Source organism: Plectropomus leopardus, chromosome 20 (assembly GCF_026936395.1).
Source record: "Plectropomus leopardus strain MGB_pleo_1.0 chromosome 20, ASM2693639v1, whole genome shotgun sequence".
Lineage (NCBI taxonomy): Eukaryota > Metazoa > Chordata > Actinopteri > Perciformes > Serranidae > Plectropomus > Plectropomus leopardus.
The window spans coordinates 20994175-21008430 of NC_142195.1; the positions used below are offsets into that span (position 1 = coordinate 20994175).

General features: G+C 35.4%; 3 protein-coding genes across 6 annotated transcripts in view; all 3 read left to right on the plus strand.

The window, feature by feature from the left end:
- The window catches only part of skor2 (SKI family transcriptional corepressor 2), a 129718-nt gene extending 125485 nt beyond the window's left edge, over positions 1 to 4233 (plus strand). For 2 of the 3 annotated variants that reach the window (XM_088071342.1, XM_042509929.2), the window contains 2 exons: positions 948 to 1010; positions 1778 to 4233. In XM_088071342.1, the coding sequence (XP_087927468.1) occupies positions 948 to 1004 (57 nt within the window). In that variant the 3' untranslated portion in view covers positions 1005 to 1010; positions 1778 to 4233. The remainder of the gene's footprint in view (positions 1 to 947; positions 1011 to 1777) is intronic. The other variant, XM_088071343.1, reaches the window with a different exon arrangement.
- A 583-nt stretch (positions 4234 to 4816) lies between these two features.
- On the plus strand, positions 4817 to 7512 carry ier3ip1 (immediate early response 3 interacting protein 1). The gene is made up of 3 exons (XM_042509505.2): positions 4817 to 4989; positions 5587 to 5688; positions 6519 to 7512. Exons 1-3 carry the CDS (start codon positions 4899 to 4901, stop codon positions 6572 to 6574), a joined length of 249 nt encoding a protein of 82 aa, XP_042365439.1. The 5' UTR covers positions 4817 to 4898; the 3' UTR covers positions 6575 to 7512.
- Positions 7513 to 9643: 2131 nt separating this feature from the next.
- hdhd2 (haloacid dehalogenase-like hydrolase domain containing 2) overlaps positions 9644 to 14256 on the plus strand; it is a 54531-nt gene continuing 49918 nt past the window's right edge. For both annotated transcript variants that reach the window (XM_088071346.1, XM_088071347.1), the window contains exons 1-5: positions 9644 to 9755; positions 12736 to 12845; positions 12954 to 13056; positions 13229 to 13334; positions 13989 to 14073. In XM_088071346.1, the coding sequence (XP_087927472.1) occupies positions 12745 to 12845; positions 12954 to 13056; positions 13229 to 13334; positions 13989 to 14073 (395 nt within the window). In that variant the 5' untranslated portion in view covers positions 9644 to 9755; positions 12736 to 12744. The remainder of the gene's footprint in view (positions 9756 to 12735; positions 12846 to 12953; positions 13057 to 13228; positions 13335 to 13988; positions 14074 to 14256) is intronic.

Consider the following 14256-nt stretch of genomic DNA (forward strand, 5'->3'; position numbering starts at 1 on the left):
TATTTGTCAATCAGAAGACAGAGCGAATCATCTAGTTTGTCTTTCATGGGTGAGAAGTTCCTCAGCAGCCGTCTGAGTGTTTCCGTCCACATCAATCTCCGGAGCAGCTGGCAGACAGGCTGACAGACGGTGTTTGTCTTTGCTTTCTGACACATGCAACAACTGTACACGCTCGTATGCACATGATCGCAAACCCCACACGTGCACAAAACTGCACAAAGGAGAACGCCGCATTCATGTAACCACAAAGGCAGACGACTAAACAGCCATTCAGGCTAATTTATAAGCATACACGTGCACACTGAAGTGCATTTGCACACTAAAGTGCACGTGCATGCAAAAAAAAAAAAAAGGATAAATTGACTAATGTGTCTAGAAGCAGCAGATGGATCTGTCTGAGCGTAATGACATATTCATTTAATCCAGACATTCAACAAAATTTTAGATTTATTGTGCCGTATTTAATTTCAGAATTTGGATTGGATATTAACCTAGACTTTACAATAACTTCTCTATTTTAAAGTATAGAATCTTAACATTATTTACAGTAACTTCTTCTTGCCTATAGAAATTTGGGTTTTTGCATCAAAATAATGTTTTTAACCTCCACAGCATACATTATTTCAATAATAAATAATAATAATAATAATAATAATAATAATAATAATAAATTGCAATTTTGCATGATGTCTTGGTGTTGAAGAAAAACACCAAACCAGTCAAGTAGAGTTTTGCTGTGGCCTATTATTTGTCGGACACACGTATCTCAAAATGGTAAAACAAGCTATTTCGTGTGGAAAAAAAAGAAGATATCTGTGTGTTGTCTCAAAGTTCAGAAGATCATAATCAAGAACATATACTGTATAGATTAAACTGTGATATTTATATGTGGCCAAATCGAATCTATTCAGAATTAATCTCATATTACTCTCTGTTGTTTCGCTCAGATTCCCTACGCAAACATCATCAGAAAAGAGAAGATCAGCTCCCATCTCAACAAGTAGCCAGAGGTGACTGTTTTTTAATTATTTGATAATGTAGTTTAGCAATAGAAAAAAAAAGTCAGCCTAGGTAGGTGTCAGATGAGGATTTAAACATTTAATTATAACACAAAGCAGGTAGAATAAGTTCAGCAAAGTTTAATTGCCTTTGATATAGTTTTAATAGATTTTTAGAAGCTGGAGCACATTTAGGATTTGACAGTTTGCAGCTAGACAAGGCTGTAATCTCCACATTAAACTGCTTTTCTTTTACTTAAAGTGGTGATTCAATGGCAAATTGAATTCAATTACTGTTTGGTGTTTAAGTTGCTTGAAAACTTACTATCCTGGTCCAGAAATTTATAGCTAAATCATTTTTCCGGCCAAGGACCCCTTAACTGAAATGAGACGGACCACGGACCCCCTACTACCTATATTGTATTAAATTTAGTAGCATTTGAGATAATTATCTGAATATTTTTGAGTGTTCTCTCTTTGAGCTTGCCTGTAGCTGCCATGGCAACAAAACAAAACTTGAATTAAACTTTAATTAAACTCTCAAACAAGAATTTGGCAGCCCTCCTGTAGTAACTCTGTGGACCTCTTAGGGTTTCACGGACTCCCTGTTGATGACCCATGGTGTAAAGCATACAATTTCACATCCCAGCGGTTTTACAAGGTTACCTCTAGCAGCAGCCTCTGGACCCATTTAATATTAACACCTATTAGTCTTTAAAAAACACTTAACCGTGTCATGACACTAATGTTGGTTTTGTGTTTGTTTATTGTTTTTGCAGGCTGAGTCAACCAAAGCCCATGTCAGATGAGGAAGCTGCGTGGATTTCTGTAAATTTCCCAAGAAGCAGAAAACAACAGTCACATGAAACTTATATAGCAGAGACACAAAGAGAGAGGAACACTATATAGTATATAAATACATTTCTTAGGCTTCCCATGGACTGTGATTTTTCTTCCTCTGCAGTACAACCTCTGTTAATAGCCCTGCACTTAAACTCTGTCTGGTAAGAACACACTTGGACCAGTTTGTACTGCAGCGGGGTGGCACGCTGGTCAAAGCTTCCCTGTTTCGTTTTCCCTGAGCCCAGTTTGTTTCCCAAACTGACTGAACTGAAAGGGGCACAAACTGGAGACATCAGGCGAAACAGAATGACTCTTGGTCTTTCCTCATCACTGCTCTGGCAGTCAGACTCAAAGCTTTACCCAACCAGGACCAAAGTGACCACAACCTTTCTCGTCTTTTGTGAATTTTAGGGCTGTTGAAGACCACCAGGAAGGCAGGTGTAGACTTTGTTTAAAAACTTTGAACTTTTTTAAGCTCTCAAAAGATGAAGAGCAAAAGGAGAGAGTCAGACTGGGTGTTATTGTCCATGACTGCTGCTGGCCCAACTGTACATACACCAGACTGTGGTGGAGGACGGACTTCACAGTAAGATTGTTACTGTTGTTATTATTGCCGTTGTATCACAGAATGGGGATCCTAAAGAGAATTAAACAACCTTTATGTATTAGCAACATTTGATCCCAAAGGGATTATCCTTTATCATGTCCAGTTGTGTTAATTAACAAAAACAAACTTCAGCATTACCACAAAGGCCAGATGTTGGTGGTGATCTGATGCATCCACATTTATTCTGTTAGATATGCCTAACTTGAATATGCCAGATGAAGAACAAAAAAGGGGAAAATTAATAAAGTATTGGTGTTTGGGGTCGGGTTGCAACGGTATGAGATGTTCACAGTACGATAACCATCTTAGAAAATATTGCGGTTTCACAGTATCATGGTATAATAAAATTATTGTTTTTATCAGTAAGAATGACCCTTAAAGAAATTAAACCGGAAGGGTTATTTTTGGTTGAGCAAACACTTAATTTTCTGTCATTTAAACTTGAAACAATTTTTAATAGAAAAAAAGTCTCTCTTTTGAAAATAAATGTGAGATTTTCGGTACAGTTGCATTTCTTTTCAATACTGTGGATATGCAAATGTACACAGTATGATAACCATCAATTTTAACCTCACAGAATACCTTTAAACCAGTAGACTGCTGCAACCATAGTTTGGGGTTTTAAGCCCAAAGATGCAATCAGAGCAGTATTAATACATGCAGAAAAGAAACTAATTGTTTTTGCTTTAAAAAAGCTAATGTCCGGGCTGCCTTAAAAGTTACGTAAGTAAATGAATTTTAAAAAGTCATTTTGAGTTGATTTTGTAATGATTCAAATTGTCTTCTCAAAGTCAGTCAGTTCAACAATTTAAGGCAGCCTGCGCACTTACTTTTTGCTTTTTTAAAATTAAAACATATAGTTTCTTTTTAAGTTAGTGACACACAAGCAGTTCACACTCAATTAAAATGGTGCACTGACATAGCAGTTTGTACCCATAGTTTTAGTTAGTATTTGGGAGATTATAAGTGCACAAAAAACCCAACAGTATTATGATTTTACATTTTTACCTTTTATTTATATAAGAAGCATTTACCTCAAAACAGCCTCCAGTGTCGCAGACACAGTTTTAATTTCTAAGCATAATGAACATCAGGAGAACCCTTTACTGAAAGGCACCCCGAAGGTAGCCTACTTTTTACCCTCCACCCAAATTTTTTAACCATCATCCACTGGCTTCACCTCTTCAGATAGTGAAATGACATTTAAAGGCCAGTTCCGTATACTTCTTTGCTTTCCACATGAGTGTTTTGGGCCACAAGGAGCAAAAGACTGGAGTTTGTCAGTTTGTAAATCTCCCTGTAAATGATTCCACCTGACTGTATAAAATGTCAAACGTGAGAATACTGAACCTCACAGTCAGTCTATCTATATGTGTTTGTTTGTTTATTTATTTGAGTACTGGGGTCCAAGACCCTGATTGTGAGAATATTATTTATGAAAATGGTAAAAGAAAAAGAAAGCAACATGTTGATGATGATGATGGTGCAGTCACGTGTATGTCAGAGAGAATAAAAATGAGAAATCACCCACCTTCTTTATAGAATGCAGTGAATGAATGGATAAAGCTGTCATCTACTGAGAGGAATGTTACTGTTATAAACTGTCAATGCAGATGTATTTAAATATGTTCTTGTAGTTTCTCTACTATTTATGTGTAAATTAAAGGTCTATACAATAACCAGAATGTTTTTTGTGATTAGGTATATTTGCTGTTATGGAAATTAAATTCCTCTACACTGTTAAAAAAAAATAAAACTATTTGTTTTAACTTTAAAAAAAGTTAGTGTGCAGACTGCCTTGAATTTTCAAGTCGACTAAAAATTACCTCAACTTTTCTTCTCAAATTTAATCAATTTAGAATTTTAAGACTGCCCAGGCATAAACTTTCTAAGTTGATACAAATCATTTACTTTTTACCATATTTTTTACTTTATATATACATATATAGATAGATAGATAAATAGATAGATAGATAGATAGATATAGATATAGATAGATAGATAGATAGATAGAGAGAGAGAGAGAGAGAGAGAGAGAGAGACAGAATGGGGATCCTAAAGAGAAACAACCTTTATGTATGTAACAAATGTACATTTGTACATTTATGTAACAAAAACAAACTTCCCTGTGATCACATCAACATTACCACCAATGTTAGATGTCTATTATTATTATTATTGTTATTTATTTATTTATTTATTTATTTATTTATTTATTTATTTATTTATTTATTTTCTGATTTTATTTTATTTTTATTTATTTATTTTCAATAAATAAATTGAAAGAAACGTCCCCTTGTCCATAGTTCAGGAGAGCGTTCACGTGTACTGGGCATTACTGGAGATGTCCTTTACTTCTGTTGCACGACCTCCGCTGCCTGTTTACGGCATCTGCATCTCTGGGAGTGGTGGACGAAGAAGAAGAAGGAGGAGAAGAAGAAATTGCCAGCATGGCGTTCACACTGTACTCTCTCATCCAGACCGCTATTCTGTGCACTAATGCAGTCGCTGTGCTGCACGAAGAAAGATTTCTCAGCAAGTGTAAGTATTCTGCCACATCTTATGCAACACGTATCATGCATTTATCTGAAATAACGACGCTAAAAGAAGCCAGGTTAGCTGCCTGTGTAACGTCAGCACACGAAGCTAACAGACATGTTGAGATTTTTGATGAGATCATTGAGGTATGTTTATTAGAGACATGTTTAATGTGGAATAAGACGATTTTGCTGTTTTGTGAGTTACTCAAGTGACAATTAAAGGGAAAAAATGGATGTGCGGGGTTTAAAAAGGGTTGTATTGTATGCTGTTTCCACAGAGGACCACTTTTTCAATGAGTGGTTTGAGTAATGCTTCTAACTGTTAAAAAAGGCAAAAAAAAATTGCAGATTGAAATTCAGTCAGTGTCAGGAATGCAGCATAAGGAAACTGATGCTGATCCAGGTGTTAAAGGGTTAAGTGCTATTGCCTGGGATTTTTTTCATGATGTCATGATGCCTTTTGATTTTTTTTAAACTCCTCATATATTTAAAAAAATCATGTTTGCTTTCTCCTAATTGTATTTTTGTCTTCCCCTCATCCTCCTCTCTGTTCCCATCTACTTGTCCTTCCTTTTCGTCTCTTTCTGTCTGTCTGCAGTTGGCTGGGGTGTCGATCAGGGAGTTGGAGGTTTTGGGGATGATCCAGGAATCAAAGCCCAGATTCTCACCCTCATCCGCTCAGTCCGGACTGTCATGAGAGGTTAGAAAGCTAGTCTTCTTATTTTCCTCAGAGAAGAAAATTGATTCAGTCTTCTGCAAGCAGAGGAAATATTGAGAAAAAGTCATTAAGTAAAGGGATACGATATTTTCAGGATACCATAGTCACAATACAATAGGCTATTATTGCGATTTTAAATGTTTTGTAATAGGTTGAGTATTGCTATAACATATGTTGTGATTTATTACTTCTTTTCAATTGGAATTATGTCTCCAAAGGAAAGAAAAGGCAACAATAAAGTTGAAAACTGTAACAACTGAAATTATTTGTATTGCAGCAAAGTGTTTGTAGTGGCTTGCCTGTACTGAAACAATATTGTTACACAAAGTATTACCATATTGTGATATTCTTCTTCTTCTGCTTCTTATTATGTGTTACAAAATATTGCGATTCTATCGATTCAGCCCCACCCCTAATATTCAGTAGAATGGCGTATCCCTTGAAATTAGTAGTCACTTATCATATATTATAAATATATTCTTTTTTTTCAGTAGCTCACCGTAGGTAAAAAAAAGATTTTTTATTTTTCTCTATTTGATAAAATGAACCAAATTTCTCACGAGTCTGTGTTCAATTTTGTTGTTATACAAATTAGCCACACAAGAACCTTCATAAATAAAAACTGTATGAAATCATCAAATATAATGTTTTAAATCAGGATATATTTAATGGTACAATACTTAAACTTACTAAACTTTATGTACATGACAATCTTAGCTCAGTATCCAAAAAGCACAAAGCTTTGATAACCAGCTTTAGTATTTAGAGAAGCATTTTGCAGTTTGCTAACTTGTTCTGTTTTGTTTCCACAGTTCCTTTGATTATAGTGAATTCGGCCTGCATTGTCCTCTTGTTACTGTTTGGTTGACAGCAGTATGCCGAGTGCCAAAAAGGAGCCAGAGAACCAGACGTGCCAAGGAATAAACACAAACAAAAACACACAAACACACAGAAATATCTGCCGTTCAAAGACTTCTGTCTTTGCCTATCATTGGCAATGAAGGAATTAACCCATCAGGCTGGCATGGAAATAGGAAGATTCCCCTCGACCTGTCACCTGGTCACTGGTGTAAACCTAAAACCAGAATGAGCTCTAACCTAACCTGCTCGTCAGTGTGATACAAAAAGGACAAAATGAAAAGATTTCTTGCTACACCACACTTGACCATGACTCTCTTTAGCCAAACTTTTGTTTTGTGCTGCACAGAGTGTAATCATCCTTGTCTTTACACTTTGAGAGAGATTGGATTTAGAGATTTAAAGGTTCAGTATGCAAATCTGAAGAAGGACAGTCAATTTATGAGTCTCATTTCATGCAATACCTTTCAGTGATTTTGGGTTGTCAGTCAGACTGAACCACCAACCCAAAATGTTGGCATTTGACAGCCTGGGAATGAGACTCAAAAATCAACTGTCTTCTCCAGAATGACATACTGTTTGATATGTGTCATTTGTTTTCTCATGATGTTATAAATGAGAAATTGTAACAAAGTGTTGTCAGCAGTAGGGCTGGACAACATGTAAATATTTATTATGTGCTATTATATCTCTATCCAGGGCTATTGCTTCCTTTTTGGGGAGTGGGAGGAGTTTCTGAAACCGGATGAAAGTTACACCATTTTTTTTAAGGTTACCTCCAGTTTGTATTTTCGACTTCAGTATGATTGTGTATTTTTTTTGTTCTTAAATATAAAACTTTACTCAGAAACAATATTGCAGCCATTTGTCAAGGAAATTACATTTACCGGAAATAAAATGAAACTGTAAAAATAATAAAATGTGATTGATACATAACAGTACATATTATATGACTGTCAGTGTGTGGTCTTTTGTGCCAAAAAAGCTAAATTGCTCAAATTCTTCACTTTTAAGCCTGGTTAGTTGAGCCTTATGTTAAACTGTATACACCCGCAGCACCTGGGAACTGACGGACTAAAGAATTCAGGACTATTTAGGGACATTTTGGTGGAGAAGAGGTGTTAGTGACTGCTGTCTCATCCGTTGCAGTGAAGGAAATCTAAAACCTGTCTGGTGTTTCATAAGGACATTGTCTCAGTATCACATTTCTTTGTTGTCCGTTCTTATTAATGTGTAAAAATGTTCAGCAATTTGTCTGTAAGAATGAGGTCAAATGTGTGTTGAATCTAGATTCTAAAAAAAAAATGCCAAACACGACTCAAAACAAAGCACCTTTGTAGTGTTTACAAAAACTTTTAGATGGTAATTAATTTATTTTCCATTTGAGCAAAGTGGAAACTAATTTATTGCAGTATATCTGCACCTCTGTTCTGTGTAAATATTGACTTGTCTCTTCCATGTTTTTCCATCTATCTGTGCTCCATTTCATTAAAAATCCCCATATGTTGTGAGTTATCACCACTTCCTCTCCCCTAATCTCCACAAACATTTTTATTAACATTAATGTAGTTTTGATTCTGAATACGTGCGACGGGCAGTGAGAAAAGGGGAAAAGGAGATCTGCTGGAATTAGAAGCATATGGTTATCAGGAGGATTTGCACCATAAAGCCACTTTGATCTGTGATTAGTTGGAGTTTAGCTGTGGGTTCACAGTCAAATCTGTAAGCGATCATACATGAATATGTAGCTCCACTTCACAGGTCAGGATATGTGGTGTTTGGGTGGCTTGGTGCTTGGTCATAAATCATTACAATATGTTTTGACTGGTTAGTTTTTAAGGTTTTTGTTTAATTTCGAAAAAGACAAGCTCAATATTTATTAACTAGGGATCAAGTATGTCTTTAAAAAAAATATTAAAGTTAAAAATTCTTAAAAATGTGGGAATTAGGATTTTATGAATCATTTTAAACTAGCTTTAAATTGTAAAATGCCAAAATAATTGATAACATCTATTTTATAATTATATAATTATAATAATAATTCTATATAAAATAATAATAATTTACTAGATGCCTCGTGCATTAATATTGTCAAAGAAAGACTTGATATATGTTACAATAAATATTCTTCAATTTTGGTTACTATAAAATTGGTTTTAAATTTAATTCCAAGTGGCATCAAAAATATGTAAAAGTCTTCAATCTAACTTGCCATAAGCTGTCAAAGCCTGTATATAGTTGCTTTTATGGAATAAATCTAAATAATTACTTTAAAGGAAAAAAAAGGGAAGGCTAGTGGTTGGAAACTTTAAGTATGTCCTGGCAGCTGCTGGTTCCAACAATTGAATAAAACTAAAATTAAAAGAAATACGTAATCTAACTGCAGCTTTATGGGATTCACTAATACAAAACTGTGGAAAGGAGACAACGAAAGCACCAAAACAGAAAAATAAAAAGGTTACGAGGAGAGAGAGAGAGACATCAGAAACAAAACATGACACGAAAGCAGCAGGTTTTTAATAAGGGATTAAAAACATGGTTCTGATTTAGATATTTTGTCTTAACAAAGACATTTATACTGTGAGATTAGATTTCTAACATTATATTTTTCTCTGTTGATGAGCTGCACAATATTTTTTGTTAAAAACAAAACAAAAATTAAAAAAAAAAACTACACTGGGAAAACATGTTATTCACTGGAGGTATATGAAAAGAGGATTTGATCAGTGTTGTCTGGCACCACGCAGAGAGAAGGTTTTTATGGTTTTGATAATACCTCACCCCATATTAAATCTATCTGAATGTCCTGAAAGACCCACTAATGCGATACATCTGTTGGTTGTTAGTGGGATGAGACACATATGTTTTTTTATTATTCTAATGAGTGATTAAGTGGTTAGAGATAACCCTCTTATCTGATTATAGTAAATTAAAAAAAAAAAATAAAATAATGGAGATAAGGGAGAGTGATGTATAAAAAAATGAGTGTTATTATTTTTTCCCATAAAAGTAAAAAAGGAAAAAAGAAAACAACAAAAAACTTATAAAACACTTAAAAGATAAAGGAATTGTGGGGGGTAAAAAAGTCGTTTGAGCTGCAGGGGGCAGCACTGAGCTCTCAGAGACTATCACACACGTGACACCAGCGAAGAAGTACTCGTCAGCAGGAAGTGGAACAGCTGTTTTCTAAGGTTAGCTGTGCAGTTTGCTCACTCACCAAACATTTACACTTTGTTCACTTATTGTACAGTTTGTACGGCTAAAACCGCAACATCTTGTATCAGCAACGAGGTCTGTCATCTTGCGGAAATAAAAAGTTCAAGTTTGAGACTAAATAAACGCCACTTTAGCTGTGAAGCATTCGTGTGTGCAGTGATGTTGATGGTTTTCAGACTAATGCAGGTGCCCTGCTGCTGTACATCTGTACATTATGTAGCGTTTGATGAGTACTTGATATAGTAATAATACTGTTGTAGTTTGAGAGGTGCTAGTCCAGTAAATACATCAGTTAGTTACAGCTGAGGTTGGTAAAATAACAACGTTTTTCTGTATCTGTGTTTTCCAACACTTCATTGGAGCTGCATTGCATACACTGGGTTTAATATCATTTTCACTGCAAATATTTCAACATGTCACAGTAAGAAAAGCAACAGTGTGACAACAGTTCATGAGCAGTGATTGACAGCTGTGTTTGAATCCTCGGCTCTGTTTGGTTGTTTTTTCAGAGCTGTGGTGGATTCTAGCCAAAGACACCAGAACATGTTTTTTCTTCCTCGTGGACTTCTGTGTTTATGTAGTGACAGTTTCAGCAAATTTGACAAAAGTTCTTTGCATGAAAAGGACCAACAACAGCTTTAAAATCCAACTGCTATATTTGATATTTGAGATTCTTTGAGAGCTTTGTGATCTCCAATTTAAACTTAGGTTCTAGGTATTTGGACATCTTTTCTTCACACAACATGAGGTCATTATAAACTACATGAATGAGAACATTAGATACCCTTCCAGTTTCACGTATTGAGCAAGAAAATAAAATGACAATTATATGAATAACATGATTGTAGTAATATTATATCTTCCTCTCTTTTTTTCTTGCTGTATAAAGTATAAATCCATAAAACAGCTTGAAGAAACACTTAACAGTGGCTGTTATTAAATACTAACATCTTATAAAGTGCCACAAAGTCACCCAGAAACTCAATATTAAGAATTGTGAAGTTTGTTAAATTGCAGCTCATTTTTTCTTTTAACATTCTGCCACACACAAACATGCAGAAAAATAAGCTTATTCTCAGCTTGGCACTTTCCTCACAGCACGCTCTCCTGTTATCAGTTGAGCTAAATACAAATAATAGATTCATGACCTACAAGCTGTTTGTGTGTGTGCCTGTGTGTGTTTAAGCTATTTTGGGTGAGTAGTAAGAGCATTAATTGTACCCTCACATTGATAACTACATGACAGAAATCCAAGCATGTCTAAATAATAGGGGATCACACAGTCGAATAGCAGTAAAATACAATCCGAAAATCTGTAGTCCAGGCAGGACGCCATCAGTTCTGGGGACAAACCGGTCAATAATCTGCTCAGTTTGTACTGATGGTTTGAGCAACGCAGTAATCTGATCAATTCTGCCGCTGCCTATGTGAATTATGATAATGAATGTATAATCTCTAAAATAATATATTATTATGAAAGAAAAAGCTTTTTTTTTAACTGAGTAAAGCTCCATTTACAGTGGACCCTGGTCATATTTAGAGGTTAAGAAAATCCTAATCGGAGGCCGCGCTCCAAGCAGCTCTTATCTAACAGCATATTTGTTGGCTGCAGGTTTTTGGCTGTTTTATGTTCATTCAATGTGATTGAAAGTAAAATTACACAAACCCAGTGATAAGGAAGATTATTATTACTCTTTTCAAATATGTGAATTTCGATAAACAGTCAATAAACTGCCAGCAAAATATCTGCTGGCAGACATATCTATTATGTTATAGACTGTAAGTGTGCACCGCTGTTTTTAAGAGTTTCAGATAAGCATGAGATAATATGAGAATCATAATATAATATGGAATCAAACCCAGCCCGCTGCAAAGGCCTCGGCATATGGGGTGCATGAGGTGAGCTAGAGGCTGCCTCATGTGTCACAATGTTAATGGGAATGCTTAATTTTGAATTTTATTTTAACTGAAACAAACAAACAGAGATTAATGATGTGATTTTTGCTGGGGTTTGTACCAAGAAAGGTAGTTCCCTTATGTTTTGATTTGTAGGCAAGGGCATCTCTGTTTCATTTTTTCATGGTATATTGTGACACATTTAACCTTTATTAAAAAATTGTCATATTGCAATTTCAATAATGCAAATGAGTGTGCCATCCTAATGATAACCCTGAAATGATTCTAACTGGCAATATTTTCATGATTATCATAAAAAATATGCTTGAAACATTTAAAATTGAACTAAAACACACTTGAATCACTTGATGTTACATTTTGTTAAAAAATATTTTTATTGCATCAAAGATAGGACACATCTTTTTCTAGTGAATATCCTCTTCAGTGAAAAATTTAAAATGCCAGGCTTTTCACCTATGTGAAATAGCATCATGTCTTTGGCAATGTAAAGTGCCAACACTTGATTAACCCTTTGAAACCTGAGAAATTCTGCTTGATGTCTTTAAAAATCATGGGAAGAATGAAATGAGCAGGGAAAGCAGAATGACTCCCAGATTAGTAAGAAATTAGTAAAAAGTACCATAAATTAACCTGAACATTTGAAAGAAATTTCTTGCAATTTGTAGAATACCTTACCATGTAGCCTATTACCTTTTTCCCCATGTTTTTAAAAGAAATCACCAATTTGCTCACTGTTAAAAAAGTTAAATATTTGTAAAATACATCTGAAAGCAGCACAAGGAACACGATATCAGAGAATTAAGATATTTAGGTTTTTGTCGAGGCTGGTGTGCATGCATCCTTTTTTTGCGGAGAAATTCACCATAAATGACCTACTGTGGGTGTTTTGTATCCTGGTCTGCAATAAATTTGTATATCGTCCCCTCCCCAGTGTCAAATGAAATGTGAGTTCCAAAGCAGGACCCTGTGTCATCATATCCACATGTCACGGCATCTCTTTACATTGTAAAACATTGTTTATCACGTCCTCCTCTGCAGGTCTCCAGCATGGCGGGTAGACGGGCTCTGAAGGCCGTGCTCATTGACCTCAGTGGTACGTTACATATCGAGGACACAGCAGTCCCCGGGGCACAGGACGCCCTTAACAGGTAAGAAACTGCCCTCAAACCAGGGAAGAGTCACTGCATGAATGAAATAGAACTGAACAGTGTGATTTTAATTGCAAGATGTTTGGGTCTGTGTTGTGTTGCTGTCAGGTTACGGCAGGCATCTGTAGCTGTGAAGTTTGTGACCAACACAACAAAGGAGAGTAAGAGGAACTTACTGGAACGACTGCAACGTCTCAACTTCGACCTCCAGGTAAGACATCAAAGTCACTTTTAATTGAGGGCAGACAATGTCACAGTAATTGAGTTGTGAAAATTCATGAGGTGATTCATAAAATATCAGCACTCGAAGTGATTCTTTTGTTGTTTCTGACCTCTGGAGACACACATTTTACCTGACTTTAAAAAATAACTTTCCTCTGCAGGAAAAAGAGATCTTCACTTCGCTGAGTGCAGCAAGGAGTTTGTTAGAGAAGAAACAACACAGGCCGCTGCTGCTGGTGGAGGACAGCGCACTGGAAGACTTCTCTGGTACGGAGTTGTGAGTGTGCATGTGTCTGTGCATGAGAGAGTGAGAGATCGTGTCCATTTGGAGGATTAATTGCTTTTAGTTAGATTTGATGTTCTGAAACCTGTTTCTTTTTGCAACCAAATCAAACTGTTGTTCATCAATCTGAATATTTCTACTTCTGGATAAAAATCTTGTTTATCCATTCCAATCTGACTATTTATTAGTTTGATTTTATCCACCTTTTTTTAGGGCTTGTCAGTGTTACCTAAACCCAAACAGTGACATTATTCAACCTGTAGTGTAGCCATCAATTTGTTTTTCACTGGGATGAATAAAGTATTGCATGATTATCGTTATCACAGCTGCAAAGATTTACCTCACTGGACAATCTACAGTGTATATTTCTACATTACATGTATCACTTAACCATTTAGTTGTTAAAACAACAGTGACAACTGCCTATATTATGAGAGGTAAAATTGTTCATTTATTGTGACCAATACTGGAAAACCCCAAAATAATCACTATAAAATCATGTAAGACAAAGAAAAACAACTCTTTGCATTTATGACTCTGTATTTCTTTTACCGACTTACCAACTTGTGAAAAGAATATTAGATCAAAATTAAAACTTATTGACTAACCCTACTATATGTTTGTCCTTACATTTCCAGGTATTGACACGTCAGAGCCAAACGCTGTCGTCATTGGACTTGCTCCTGATCACTTCAACTATCAAATGCTCAACAAGGCCTTCAGGTAGGAAACTCATTCATAAGACAACAGCTTTTTTTCATTTTTATTTTGTACTGGTATGACAAAGCAAAATTGATTTTTTAATTTGCCTTTTAACTTTTATCTTATTGTGCTTTATTTGGGTCCAGGTGAAATTTCATTCTGTGAAAATGTGTAAAAAAAGTATTTTCAGTCCTTTTTCTTCTT